Source organism: Plecotus auritus (assembly GCF_963455305.1).
Source record: "Plecotus auritus genome assembly, chromosome: X".
NCBI classification, from domain to species: domain Eukaryota; kingdom Metazoa; phylum Chordata; class Mammalia; order Chiroptera; family Vespertilionidae; genus Plecotus; species Plecotus auritus.
In genome coordinates this window covers 58,263,250-58,277,133 of record NC_137784.1, presented here as the reverse complement: position 1 = coordinate 58,277,133, position 13,884 = coordinate 58,263,250, and the positions used below count along the sequence as shown (strand labels likewise).

General features: G+C 44.6%; 1 protein-coding gene and 2 pseudogenes across 11 annotated transcripts in view; 1 reads left to right on the top strand and 2 right to left on the bottom strand.

The window, feature by feature from the left end:
* PHKA1 (phosphorylase kinase regulatory subunit alpha 1) overlaps positions 1–13,884 on the top strand; it is a 349,029-nt gene that overhangs the window by 97,719 nt on the left and 237,426 nt on the right. The window contains exon 1 of one of the 9 annotated variants that reach the window (XM_080653245.1): positions 11,774–11,846. The exons of the other annotated variants lie outside the window; for them this stretch is intronic. Coding sequence (XP_080509371.1) covers positions 11,823–11,846 — 24 coding nt within the window. The 5' untranslated portion in view covers positions 11,774–11,822. Of the gene's footprint in view, positions 1–11,773; positions 11,847–13,884 lie in introns of those variants that run through there. 9 annotated transcript variants of the gene reach the window in all.
* On the bottom strand, positions 8,407–9,798 carry LOC308239438 (mortality factor 4-like protein 2; annotated as a pseudogene). The gene is made up of 2 exons: positions 9,776–9,798; positions 8,407–9,247 (listed from the first exon to the last, which is right to left on the bottom strand). The product of its transcript is annotated as a mortality factor 4-like protein 2 (transcript).
* Positions 11,018–11,633, bottom strand: LOC308239437 (large ribosomal subunit protein eL15-like; annotated as a pseudogene). The gene has a single exon. The product of its transcript is annotated as a large ribosomal subunit protein eL15-like (transcript).

The window sequence follows — 13,884 nt, the reverse complement described above, 5'->3', positions numbered from 1 at the left end:
AGTGCTGGCGAAGATGCAGAGAAAAAGGTACCCTTGTGCACTGCTGGTGGGAATGCAGACTGGTGTAGCCACTGTGGAGAACAGTATGGAGTTTCCTCAAAAAACTAAAAATGGAACTCCCATTTGACCCAATAATCCCACTTCAAGGAATATATCCCAAGAAACTAGAAACACCAATCAGAAAGGATATATGCAGCCCTATGTTCATAGCAGCACAATTCACCATAGCTAAGATTTGGAAACAGCCTAAATGCCCATCAGCAGATTTGTGGATTAGAAAACTATGGTACATCTACACAATGGAATACTATGCTGCTATAAAAAAGAAGGAACTCTTACCGTTTGCAGCAGCATGAATGGACCTGGAGAGCATTATGTTAAGTGAAATGAGCCAGGAAATGAAAGAAAAATACCACATGATATCACTCATTTATGGAAAATAAAGAACATTATAGCCTGATGAACAAAAAGATAGATTCAGAGGCAGTTAATCACTGAACAGACTGTCAAATTACAGCGGGAAGGCTGGAGAGTGTTGGGGAAGGGGGGGAAGAGATCAACCAAAGGATTTGTATGCATGCATATATGCACAACCAATGGGCACAAGACACTGGGTGGTGGGATGAGGTCATGTGACAGGGGATAGGGGAGGCTGGGGAAAGTCATTGGGGGGGGGAAGGAAGATATATGTACTACTATATGTAATATATTAAACAATAAAAAATTATTATTGATAGGTAGTTGTTTGTTGCCATTTTTTTCTTTGTGCTGGTGTTCCTTGTTCACTTCTTATTTCTTCTTTTTACAGCAGTCCCGTTAGCATTTCTTGCATTGCTGGTTTGGTGGTAATAAACTCCTTTAGTCCTTTTTTGTCTGTGAAGCTCCTGATTTTACCCTCAACTCTGATTGATAGCCTTGCTTGGTACAGTATTCTTGCATTCAGACCCTTGCTTTGCATGTTTGTATATTTCATTCCATTCCCTTCTGGCCTGATGCATTTCTGTTGAGAAAGAAGTCGATAGTCTGTTGGAGATCCCTTGTAGGTAACTTTCTGTCTCTCTCTGGCAGACTTTAAGCTTCTTACCTTGTCGTTGGTGTTTGCCAATTTAATTATAATTTGTCTTGGTGTCGGTCTTTTTGGGTTCATCTTGTTTGGGACTCATTGAGCTTCTTGGATTTGTGTGAGTTTTTTCTTTTTTCCAATATCAGGGAAGTTTTCTGTCATTATTTCTTCAAATATATTTTTTATTCCTTGCTCAGTTTCCTCTCCTTCTGGCACCCCTATTATGTGGGTGTTGTTTCCTTTTGTGTTGTCCCAAAGTTCCCTTAGGCTCCCCTCCTTTTTTTTAAGTTTTTTTTCCAGGTGCTTCTCTGCTTGTGTATTTTTTCTACCTTGTCTTCAGCTCACTGATGTGGTCCTCTGCTTCTTCTAGTCTACTATTGATGCTTTGTATTATGTTCTTTATTGCAGCGATGTCGTTTTTCATTTCTTCTTGGTTCTTCTTTACTTCCTCTTGGTTCTCACACATATTGTTGAATTTGTCTTCCATCCTTCTCAGCATCATTATGACCATTGCTCTGAATTCCTTCTCTGACAGGTTGCTTGCTTCCATTTTGTTTACTTCCTTTTCCAGTGATTCCTCCTTTTCTTTCATATGCAGGCTGTTTCTTTGTCTTTGTTCACTCCACTCAGGGTGTCTGGTTATGTAGCTCTCTGTCTCCTGTGTTGACTTAAAGGCACAAAATACAACACAACAAGACACAACACACAGGGCACCAAACACAAATGTATTCAAAATACCAATAACCCCAAATAAAGGTGACCACCAGAGGAAAGAGAATTAAGTGAGCGAAAAGTATGCAAAAATCATATTGAGAAAAGGAAAAAAATGTAAGCAAGGAAAGAAAGAGAAGAAAAAAAAAAGGACGAAAATATATGTATATGGGGAGAATACTCCAGGAAACCAACATCTTATCCAAAAAATGCAAACAACAAACACCCAGCTTAATCTGAGGATGCAGAGCTTATTTCCAGAAGGTAAGGTCAAGGAATTGAATGAATGGGGAAATGGCCACAATTCCATATAGAGGATGTAGAAAGAGAATGAGTGTATAAAAAGAAAAGTAAAAAACAAAATACAAAAAAGAGAAAAGAAATATACATATATATATTAAATATATTTAAGAAAATTTATATATCTTATCTAATAAAAGAGTAATGCAAATTAACCATCACTCTGATATACCCACAAGCCACGCCCACCAGCCACGCCCACCAGCCAATCAGGAGGGAATATGCAAATAAACCCAATCAAGATGGCTACGGCCACAGAGAGCAGGAGGGAGACATGGGTTTCCCCGGCAATGGAGGAAGCCAAGCTTTCTGCCTACCCTTGCCGGCCTAGGCCTCCACTCAAGGCTACAAAGTTTCAGTGATAGAAGATACATAAACCCAGACAGAAATGGCGGCAGCCACGGAGCTGGAGAGAGCAGGAGGCTAGGGTTGCCCCCGGCGATGGAGGAAGCCAAGCTTTCCGCACACCCTGGTTGGCCCAGGCCTCTGCTTAAGGCTACAAAGTTTCAATTATAGAAGATACATAAATGCCAACAGAAATGGCTGCTGCCAAGGAGCAAGCAGAAGGCTAGGCTCCGCTCCAGGCTACAAAGTTTCAATTGTAGAAGATAAATAAACCCCAGATACCAGGGCCTCCGCTTGGTTCGCCAGGGGGCGTGGCCAGCCTGCAAACCACCACAGGCCCCTCGCCCAGGCCGCCCCACACCCCAAGGGAACCCCCACCCTGATCCGGGCCACCCTTCAGGGCAAACCAGCTGGCCCCCACCTGTGTACCAGGCCTCTATCCTATCTAATAAAAGAGTAATATGCAGATTGACCATCACTCCAACACACAAGATGGCTGCCCCCATGTGGTCAAAGATCCTGCCCCCATGTGGACACAAGATGGCCACCACAAGATGGCCAGCAGGGGAGGGCATTTGGGAGGGACCAGGCCTGCAAGGGAGGGCAGTTGGGGGCGATCAGGCCTGTAGGGGAGGTCAATTAGGGGTGACCAAGCTGGCAGAGGAGGGAAGTAGGGGGCGACCAGGCCTGCAGGGAAAGGCAGTTGGGAGGGACCCAGGCCTGCAGGGAAGAGCAGTTGGGGGGACCAGGCCTGCAGGGGAGGGCAGTTAGGGGTGACCAGGCCTGCAGGGGAGAGCAGTTGGGGGGGACAAAGCCTGCAGGGGAGGGCAGTTAGGGGTGACCAGGCCTGCAGGGGAAGGCAGTTAGGGGCAAACAGGCTGGCAGGGGAGCAGTTAGGCATCACTCAGGCTGGCAGGGGAGTGGTTAGGGGGTGATCAGGCTGGCAGGCAGAAGCCGTTAGGAGCAATCAGGAAGGCAGGCAGAAGGGTTAGGGGCAATCAGGAAGGCAGTTAGGCGAGCAGTTGGGAGCCAGCAGTCCTGGATTGTGAGAGGGATGTCCGACTGCTCATTTAGGCCTGATCCCACCGGGATCGGGCTTAAACGGGCAGTCGGACATCCCTCGAGGGGTCCCAGATTGGAGAGGGTGCAGGCTGGACTGAGGGACACCCCCCTCCCCCATGCACGAATTTCATGCACTGGGTCTCTAGTGTGTGTGTGTGTGTGTGTGTGTGTGTGTGTGTGTGTATGTATGTATGTATGTGTATATATATATATATATATATATATATATATATATATATATATATTCCCCTTTCTTTAATCTGTCTATCTATGTATTCATCTATTATATGAAATGGAGAATAATGAGTAGATAGGCTTACTGGTGATTGGAATTAATTAAGCTATTAGTAGAAGAGAACAAGTGAGGAGAGGAAAAACAGAAGCAAAAGAATGTAGAAAAAATGAAAAAGCACAAATTAACAAATTAACAAATAATCAAACAAACAACAACAAGACAGCAAGAAAGAACAAGGAAAAAGGAGGAAAAAATGAAAAATTTGGCTAGTGAAGAAAGAGAAGAGAGAATTGTGCATGGACTTGGAGTAGGGGAGTGGAAGTTAGATATATTAGTAAGATCAATTTTTAACAGGGAATAAAAAGAAAGGATAGAGAAAAACTAAAGCAGGAACAGGTTATGAGAAACAGGATGAAAAGGGGAAAAGTGAGGAAGAAAATTGAGATAGAGAAAAATAATGCTAAATGAAAAATAGAATATAGAACAATTATCCCAGAATAAAATAAAATAAAATAAATCTTTTTTAAAAAGGTAACATAATAGTAGGAATAATAATAAAAAATAAAAATATAATAAAAAGTAAAATCAAGTGAGAAAAAAATTTAGTTTCTTAAGTAAAAGATAAAAAATAAAAAGTGAAGTAGTGAAGGTCGTTCACTTCCTCTACTGTTCTGCCTTGCACATCTGTTTCCTGCCAGGTAGTCAGCACAGTGTTGAAGTTCTCTGTGTTCCACTGCTCCTCTGTGTCATAAGCCACCAACTTGTTTTCAAGAAGGCGATATCTCTCTGCTCACTTTGTTTCTCTGCCTGTCTTCAGTTGTATTTACGCAAGAGTCAATTTCTGACACAACCCCTGGGTGGCAGTGTTTCTGTATTATTTTCTGGGACTAAATGGTCCCTGTACCCAGTGTTTAGATTCTTCTTTCCCTGCCACACTTAATATTGGGTTGGAGGGATGGACTGACCCAGAGCTGGTTTCCTGCTCATCTCTCCTTATTCTTATCCCCAGCTTCCACAGAAACAACTTTCCCTTGCAGTCTCGGTGAGTGTTTTTAATTGGGAGATCCTATGTACTGGACTTAGCAAGCAAAAGCAAGTAGATTTTTTAAAAAAAGGGACAAAGAATCCACGCCGACTCGTGTCTTTTTCCCCTGGCACTGCGAAACTGGTATAGCACTTCAGGCTGCCCTTCTGGGCATAGTTTCCCATGGCTGTGGGCTTATATCTAAAGACACCTTTTGCCAGCATTTGAGGGTTACACTGACCCCAAGGCCACGGATTTGGTGTAGTGCAGTCTCCCTCTGAGACTCTAGTCCCTGCTGTGGGTGTTTCTCCCTCCAGCCGGGATCACAGATCTCACCTCTCTCTAGGTGATCTCTGACCTTTCTGTCCACGGTTTGCCTCACCAGCTGTGTTTAATTTGCCAATTCCCAGTGGATGTTGTTTGATTCAGCTGTTCCTTCTATCTGCTCTGTGAGAAGGCACAGCGCCCATCTGCATATTCAGCACCACTTTGTCCGCCCCTGGAAAAACTTTTTAGGTGCCCACAGCCAGGTAGGCTGGAGTCTCAGTGGTTGTGGGTTCGCAGTTGAAGCAGCTGGTCCCTGGGCGATGTGGTTGTAGGATCCCGGGAGGTATCCGAGATCTCCCTGATTGAAGGTAAGGCTGGGCTTCTGATCACAGCCGCTCTCCCCTTCAAGATGGTGCAGTCTCTGCAGCAGAGTTGGCTCCTCCAGGAGAGATTTCAGTGGTAATAGAGGCTGCCTGGCCAGGGGAGCCTGGTCCGCCAGTCCCCAACAGTCCTTTGGAATATAGCTGTCCCTCACTCACAAATACACTCACCACATGTCCATTCACTCTCTCACTCACACACTATTTTGCAGCCTGCCATACCCTCAGCCACCATCTTAGATCTCCCCTTCTAAAAATTCTTTAGCATACATTCTAAGACAACAGGTTTAGAGGAACTACTTCCAATGTTTGCAGTTAAATTGTGTAATCCCTCCCAGTTAACAGATACACAGGACAACACAGGTAGCTTTCGCTTCACACAGGCTCTCACACTTACATTCACATACCAGTTAGTCCGAGTTTTGACTTCCACCCACAGAAAGTCCTGAACAGAGGCAAATAATTTGCCTAAGTAGTGATCACTACTTCTTCTGTCCCGAAAGACAGTTCTGAACCCGGACTAGTCCCCCAGGGGAAAACTCAACGGTCGAACATATGGTTCCAGAAAGGGCTTTCCTGTCATCCTTAGAGTCCACTGGAGCACTAGCGGGGACCCCAGTTGTCCAGGTCGAATGAGGACTGGGACCCAGTAAATCACTGTAGGCACACCTTCCCGTCATCAGGAGCTTGGTCAAGTGGGCCCACTGCCTGCTCTCATGCAGTGGTGCCTCAAAGGGGCAACTTCGGCTGCATGTTTCTTGGTCAAGGAAACCATTTTTATGTTACAGAATTTACCAGCTGACCAAAAAATACACAGGGAGTACTCAGAGATCCAGGATAAACCCATTTATTTTCAGATGTCTCAGATGGACTAGCACAGTGACTCAGGGAGTCAGTTCTCCAAATCCTTGAGTGAGTGAATATGGAGGAAGCTTTTCCTTTATACACTTTTGTTTCTTTGTCCCCCCAAATATGGATAAGGCTTCCGAACTTTTCGTGGGCTTTGTAAAAAGCCCCATGTGTTGGGATGGGGGATGTGCGACCACACCCAAAGGCCGGCCTGGTGCCAGCACTAAGAATTCCCTCCGGAGGTTGTGTATGGTTTATGTTTTATGGCTTCTGTAAAATGGGAGTATTTAGGTAAATAGGTCTTGCTAGACCAGATTGTTCAGAAAGGGGCAGTGACTTAATTAGAGGCTATCAGGAATGTACATTAGGTTAATGGCACAGATTCAGATTACTAGCCCCCCCCAAATGTCTTATATTCCCCATCACTATCATTTTAGGACATACATTGGACTCAAATACAAAAATGATGAAACAAACCAGCATCCTTCAACAAGTTGAGCAAAGATAGAATGCCTAAAGAACAACATAGATAGACTTTCAGAGGATGGACTGTTTTACTTCAAGCACCATAAGAAAGACCACAAATGCATGGGTTTTTGGGTATATACATTAAGTTGAACCTTGGGCATTAGGGATCAGGGCATTTTGTCATGTGGCATCTATATATATAAAACCCTAATATGCAAATAGACTGAATGGTTGAACAACCAAATAACTGATCGCTATGACGTGTGCTGACCACCAGGGGACGTGCATGGAACATGGCGGATGTCAGTAGCAGGCAGCAGAGCGTGGAACATGGCGGGCATTGGCTGCGGCGGGATTGTGGAGCAGGTGAGCGGGGGTGCCAGACCAAGGCAGGGTGCTGGTCACTGTCACTGGGGCAAGCCTCTGGTGGTTACTGAAAATTCTTTGCTCCCACTTGCCGCGGTCCTGCCAGGTGCTCACACCTGCTGCCAATGCCGGCCCCACTCACACCTGCTTCCAGTGCCAGAGCTGCTGCTCGCACCCACTGCCAGCACCTGGCACTGGCCCCAATCGCTCGGTGCCGTCAGTGGGTGCGAACGGAGGCTGCTGGCCCCAATCGCCCCTCAGGGCTTCTCCACCTCCCCCTGCTCCTGAAGGGCGATTGGGGCTGGCAACTGTCTCTTGCACCCACCACTGGCAATGGCCCCACTCACACCTGCTACTGGTGCCAGCCCCACTTGCACCTGCAGCCAGCACTGGAGCCACCAATCGCACCCGCTGCTGGCACCTGGCCCCAGTCCTAATCGCTTGGCACTGTCAGCGGGTGCGTGCAGTGGCTGCTAGCCATGATCACTCCCCCTCAGGGCTTCTCCACTTCCCCCTGCTCCTGAGGGGTCATCGGGGCAGCAGCCACCGCTCATACCCGCTGACAGCACCGGCCCCACTTGCACCCACTACTGACGCCAGCCCAAATCGATCCACACAGTCAGCATGTGGGAGCAGTGGCGGCAGAAGTGGGGCTGCCAGCAGACAGGGGACCAGAGGCCATGGTGGGAGGGGCTGGGCAGGTTGCGGAGGATTGGCCAAGACTCGTACCTGTGCCCACCATAGCCTCACGGCCCACAGTTCCTTTCAAGGTGCACGAATTTGTGCATTGGGCTCCTAGTTAACACATAATTAGGAAACTGTGTAGTGTCATAGGGATAAAACCACCAGCATGCAACTAATGTCAACTAGGCAAGAAAACGTTCTACTGAATGTTTCTTTTTTATGTAATTACTGCATACACTGGTAGCAACTTTGAAATGAGAAAAGGAGTTTGCATTCTTATTTTCTGTTTAAAAGAAAACAGAAAACAGCCTGGCCAGCATGGCTCAGTGGTTGAGCATTGACCTATGAACTAAGAGGTTACAGTTCGATTCCAGTCAGGACACATGCCTAGGTTGTGAGCTCAATACCCAGTGTGGGGATGTAGGAGGCAGCCAATCGATGATTCTCTCTCATCATTGATATTTCTGTCTCTCTCTCCCTCTCCCTTCGTCTCTGAAATCAATACAAATATATTTAATAAAAGTAAAGAAAACAGAGGCATAAGGTCTGTTATGCATTAACAATTTTAAAGAACATCAATTATAGAAGAAAAAGACTAAGAAAAAATAGTGTTTCCAAATACCAGATATAACAGTGAGTGGTCACTAGATCATCACAGGGCATTGCTGTGGTTATCAGCTGAAGCTACTTTGTAATCACTGTCAGTAAACAGTGACAGCATTTTTTCTCAGATATTTTAGGAAATCATGCAAATGATTTTTGTAAGGCTCTTCTTCTCAAAGGGCATATACACCAATATTGCTCTGATTCTTATGAATAATCTCATTAAGTGTGGTGCTCCATAATCCTGGGACATTGGCGGCACATTGAGGATTGGGGCATACTGAAGCCTCTCAAATTTGTAGAGCAGCTGAGTGCCCAACATCATGTTGAAGTATTCTTTTATTTCTGCCATGACTTCATTCACTGCAAATTCCTTATTATCAATATTTCCTTGCTACTTCTTGCAATTTGCATACTCTTCCAGAATGGCATCTACATTTTTCTTAGCAGGTGGTGGAAACAGCTGCTTCTGCCTGGTAACTAAGCCCCAGTCCTCAAGAAGTCATGGTTTAATTCTTCAGAAATCTTCCTGTTTAACTTTCATTCTATTCTTAAATAGCTCCTCAATTTTGACAATGGAGTCTGCCTGGGCCCTTTTCTTCCAAGGTGGCTGAGGGGCTTCACTGCTACTGCCACTGTCTCTATTTCCAGGAGTCTTCTGTTTGTTCTTTCTTGTCTCCCTCATGGATCCTGAAGGGGGGATTCATAGAGCAACCCCCATGTACTCAGGAGGGCTGGTTTAAGATTTTTCTGCTGTGGACCAGCTGTCTTCTTTCCTGAGGAAGCCCCTCTCATTCTTACTTCTCTGCATATTGCTTCTAGTTGGTATTTTGAAGTTGTCTTTTTCTGCAGACTGTTGTCCATGAGTTTGAGAACTCTGCTTTCTGGAACTTATTCAACCCTGTTTTATTTCAATCAATTATCCTCTACATTCTTGCTCTTCCATAAGCTCCTAGTATTTTCCCAGGTGGAATCTTACAGTTCTTCTGGGATATTTGGAAGGATGAATTGGGAGACACAACCCAAGATTTTGTAATCAGGATCAGATCTTCTGACCCTTACAGCAAACTAAGCTTTTCTGATAGTGGCCTGAAACAAGAATCCAGTTCCTTCTAGCAGCCTATGTGTGATCACTGCTGTCCCTCCAACACCATAGTCAATGCCATACTGGTGATTTTTTTTTTTTTTAGTTTAACATTTATTCCTTTAGTTGAACAACCTCTACACACAAAATAGATGGTTTAAGATTTTTGAGTAGAAAGGAATTTAGGTCTTAAGAGGTTGTATGAGTCTAACATGTTTTCTGGAAATAATTTAATTGAGCCTTTTAAGACCCCTGAAGAAAATAAGGAAAATTGGTTTAAAAGGAAACCAGCAATTCATTTTTGGAAACCAAACTACTTATTAAGTCAGCAAACCCAGAATTGGAAATTGGGGCCATTTCCTCTTCTATATTTCCTACATGCTAAAATTTACCCTGGGAAACAGAAGCCTAGTCTACTAGAAGACAAGAGGCAAAAAAGAGTGCGGTGGTATGCTTTAACATTAAGGTGAGCACAATTTAAAACCTGGAAAGTTTGTGGAATGGTACAGATTTTGAGGCTACTTTGAGCGGGATGAGAAAAATAACTAGACAATGCATACGGTTAGACTGGAAACTATGAACTTGTGTTCACACCAACTACATGACTTTCCTCAGTAGCCTTATGAGAATAATGGATGACTGATTGGACTAAGCAATGAAGTACTTTTAAATAAAGTCAACCATATTCTCCCCTCTAAGGTGGCTAGAGGGTTCATAATGGTTACTAATTAACAACACACCTAAAGTTAATTCCCTTCTCATTTACCCTATGTCAAATTTTTATCAGTTTAAATATATACCAGTATAATTATCACTACTTCTTTGCATGAAATTTAGTATTCCACAGATCCCACAAGTCATGGGATTGAACCAGGAGCCTCTACCTTTTATGTGAACGTCAATGGTATGGTGGAGACCAAGTCAATTTTGTTTAGGTAAACCAGAATGTTTAATTTTAAGAGAACTGTCTTGCAACAGGATTGTTCAATTCTAAAAAATGGTGGAATTCTTTTACACTTTTTTTCAGAAGCAGCAGTTATATTGGGTTCATCTAAAAATGTGAACCCTCAAGTTAACTTCATTTTTCTGCATAGGGCCATGAGAACAGATTAGGATATCTTTCACATTTCCAAGCAAATTTCAATTTAAAAATGTTTGTCCTTGCCAAACTCCAAAAAAACAGCCTCTCGAGAGTAAACCAGCAGAGCATTGCATTATCCCAATAAAGCTGTAGGTTCTGTCACATGTACCAACAAATCTAAATGGCTAGTTCTGCACTCCTCTTTCAAAGAATTTCCTTTATGTCTATTATACCAAACAGCATTTTAAACACTAAAGACTCCACCAAACCATCTAATAAGATAGAGCAAAGACAAAAGTGTTTATCTTATGACAAACAAGATACACCATCACTTATAGTCTTCAAACGTTATTGCACTTTAACTTTCATAGTTTCATAATATATTCATGAAACAATCTGCAGGCAACTAGTTTTAACAAATGAAAGAACACTTTTAAGCAGACATGACTGCCCTAAATTGTTTATTAGGTAAGAATTTGACAATCATTACTTATATTAGGAGTAAAGGTGGAGTTGGAGAGTATTGTGATTTCTCCAAGCTGCACGGGGAGAATCACCAATAGTGTGGTGGAACTCGTGGCCCTTTCCAAGGCCACGGCTTTTGCGGCCTTCAGATATCAACCCTCTCATCTCTCTGTGCTTGTTGGACTGGTTTGGTGATCCACTAGGTATTAGGATTCCTTCTGATAGCTTTGTAGAACAGATCCATAAGGATAACCTCAGAGAATTTGTATGTGGAATCTTCACCAACCCAGTAAGAATTCAGGGTGCTCAGAGCCCCACAGCAGTGTCCAGCTCACTCCTCAGCATCAGACTGAAGACTTCGAGTAAACTTTAGCTGGTTAACACCATGATGGACAGGCTTTCTGTAGGTCGAACTCCTAGGAACAGGATGTTTGTGGCCACCACAGTTAACAGGAATGTGATATATTACATAACTTTGTTTGGTCTTGTATCCCAAACTGTATGCTTTATTGGTCTAGGTGGGGTGAGGGGCCCTGTGGAACTCAGAGAGCTGGTGATAGTGCCAACAGCACACCCTGAGAAGGAAGCACATTACATCAGACTGTGTCTTTCTCCATAGCTCCTGGATGTGCTTGTAAGCGCCCATCTTGCCTTACCTGATGGCTGTGGCCAGACTGAAAGGAAGAGCCTTTCTCCAATGCCATACTGTTTTGATTACTGATGTCAGGAAGTGTGATGCCTCTGCCTTTATTCTTTTTTTCTCAGGATTGTGTTGGCTATTTGGGATCTTTTGTGGTCCCATATAAACTTTGGGATTCTTTTTTGTTCTATTTGTATGAAAAATGACATTGGAATTGAGGTAAGGATTGCATTAAATCTGTATATTGCTTTATATGCTATGGCCATTTTAGCAATGTTAATTCTTCCAATTCATGAACATGGAATATCTTACCCTTTCTTTGTCTTCAATTTGTTTTAACAATGTCATGTAGTTTTTAGTGTATGGTTCTTCACCTCCTTATCATCTTATTCTTAGGTCTTTTTTTTTGTTGCAATTGTTTTCTTCATTCTCTTCATTGTTCATATAAAGGAATTAAACAGATTTTTGTACATTGATTTTTTTATCCTACAACATCATTTGCTTGTTGTTTCTAATAGTTTCTGGTGGAGTCTTTAAGGTTTTCTATACAGAGGATCATGTCATCTGCAAATAGTGACAGTTTTACCTTTTCATTCCCAATTTGGATGCCTTTTATTTATTTTTCTTGCCTAATTGCTCTGGCTAGGACTTCCAGTACTATGCTGAGTAGCAGTTATGAGAGTGGGTGTCGTTGTCTTGTTCCTGATCTTAGAGAAAAAGTTTTCATTTTTTTACCATTGAGTATAATTTAGCTGTTGGTTTTTCATATATGGCATTTATTATGTTGATGTACTTTTCTTCCATATCCGTTTTATTGAAATTTTTTTTATCATAAATGAATGCTATGTCTTGTCAAAGGCTTTTTCTGCATCCATATGATTTTTATATTTTATTTTGTAACTAGTGACCTAGTGCACAAAATTTGTGCACATTAAAGGAGGATTAATTAGAGGAAATAATTTAATACTGCTATTTGCCCTTTCTCTATAATAGAAGTGTCAGAGATGAAAGAAAATTAGTAAAATGTATATGAAAACCTTCCTCCTGTCAGAGTCTGGGGCATACCACGGGACCCAGAGTCAAGTCCCCGCCCACCCACATGCACCTCAAAATTGCGTGAGACCCAGACCCAGCCAGCCCCCCCGCCATTGGGCTAGATCCAGACCCGGCCAGTCCCACCCTTGTCAAGCCCTTCCGGGCAGGGGGCATAGCCTCAGGTCCCCTGGCCCAGCGCCAGGATGGGGGGCATGGTGTGAGGTGCCACAGCCCAGACCGGGGAGGGGGCATACCTTGAGGTCCTCCATCAAGCCCTGCCAGGTGGGGGACATGGCCTGAGATCCCCTGTCAAGCCCTGCTGGGTGGGGGGCATGGTCTGAGGTCCCTGTCAAGCCCCGCCAGGCAGAGAGGGGGGCGCAGCCTCAGGTCCCCTGGCCCAGCACTGGGAGGGGGGTGCAACCTCAGGCCCCCCATCAAGCCCTGCTGGGTGGGGGCATGGCCTGAGTCCCCTGACCCAGCACTGGGGGTGCACCTTGATGACCCCCATCAAGCCCTCCAGGATGGGGGGGGCACCACCAGAGGTTCCCTGTCAAGCCCAGCCAGGCAGGGGGGCACAGCCTCAGGTCCCCAGGCCCGGTGCTGGGGCAGGGGGTGGGGCCTGAGGTCCCCCGTCAAGTCCCACCAGGCAGGGGGTGCGATCTGAGGTCCCCCAGCCTGGTGCCAGGGTGGGGGGAGCAGCCTGAGGTCCCCTAGCCCAGCACCAGGATGGGAAGAGCATCTTGAGGTCCCCCATCAAGCCCCGCCGGGCAGAGGGTGTACCCTCAGGTCCCCTGGCCTGGCACTGGGGCAGGGGGTGCAGTCTGAGGTCCCCCAGCCTGATGCCAGGGTGGGGGGCAGGGCCTGAGGTCCCCTGTCAAGCCCCATGGGGGTGGGGGAGGGCATAGCCTCAGGTCCCTGCTGATTGCTCCTTAAGGCTCCTTATGGGAACTTGGCCTCAGCTGTGGGTGCAGCCATCTTTGTGATGGAGTGATGGTCAATTAGCATATTCCCTCTTTATTAGATAGGATGTGGTGGATCAAATTGATTCATGGATACTTAACCATCCTTGTATCTATGGAATGAATCCCACATGATTGTGTTGTATGATCCTTTGAATTTATTTTTGTATTTGATTTGCCAGTATTCTGTTTAGGATTTTTCATCAATGTTCATTAGAGATATTAGCCTGTAATTTTCTTTTTTTATTATTTTTATACATATG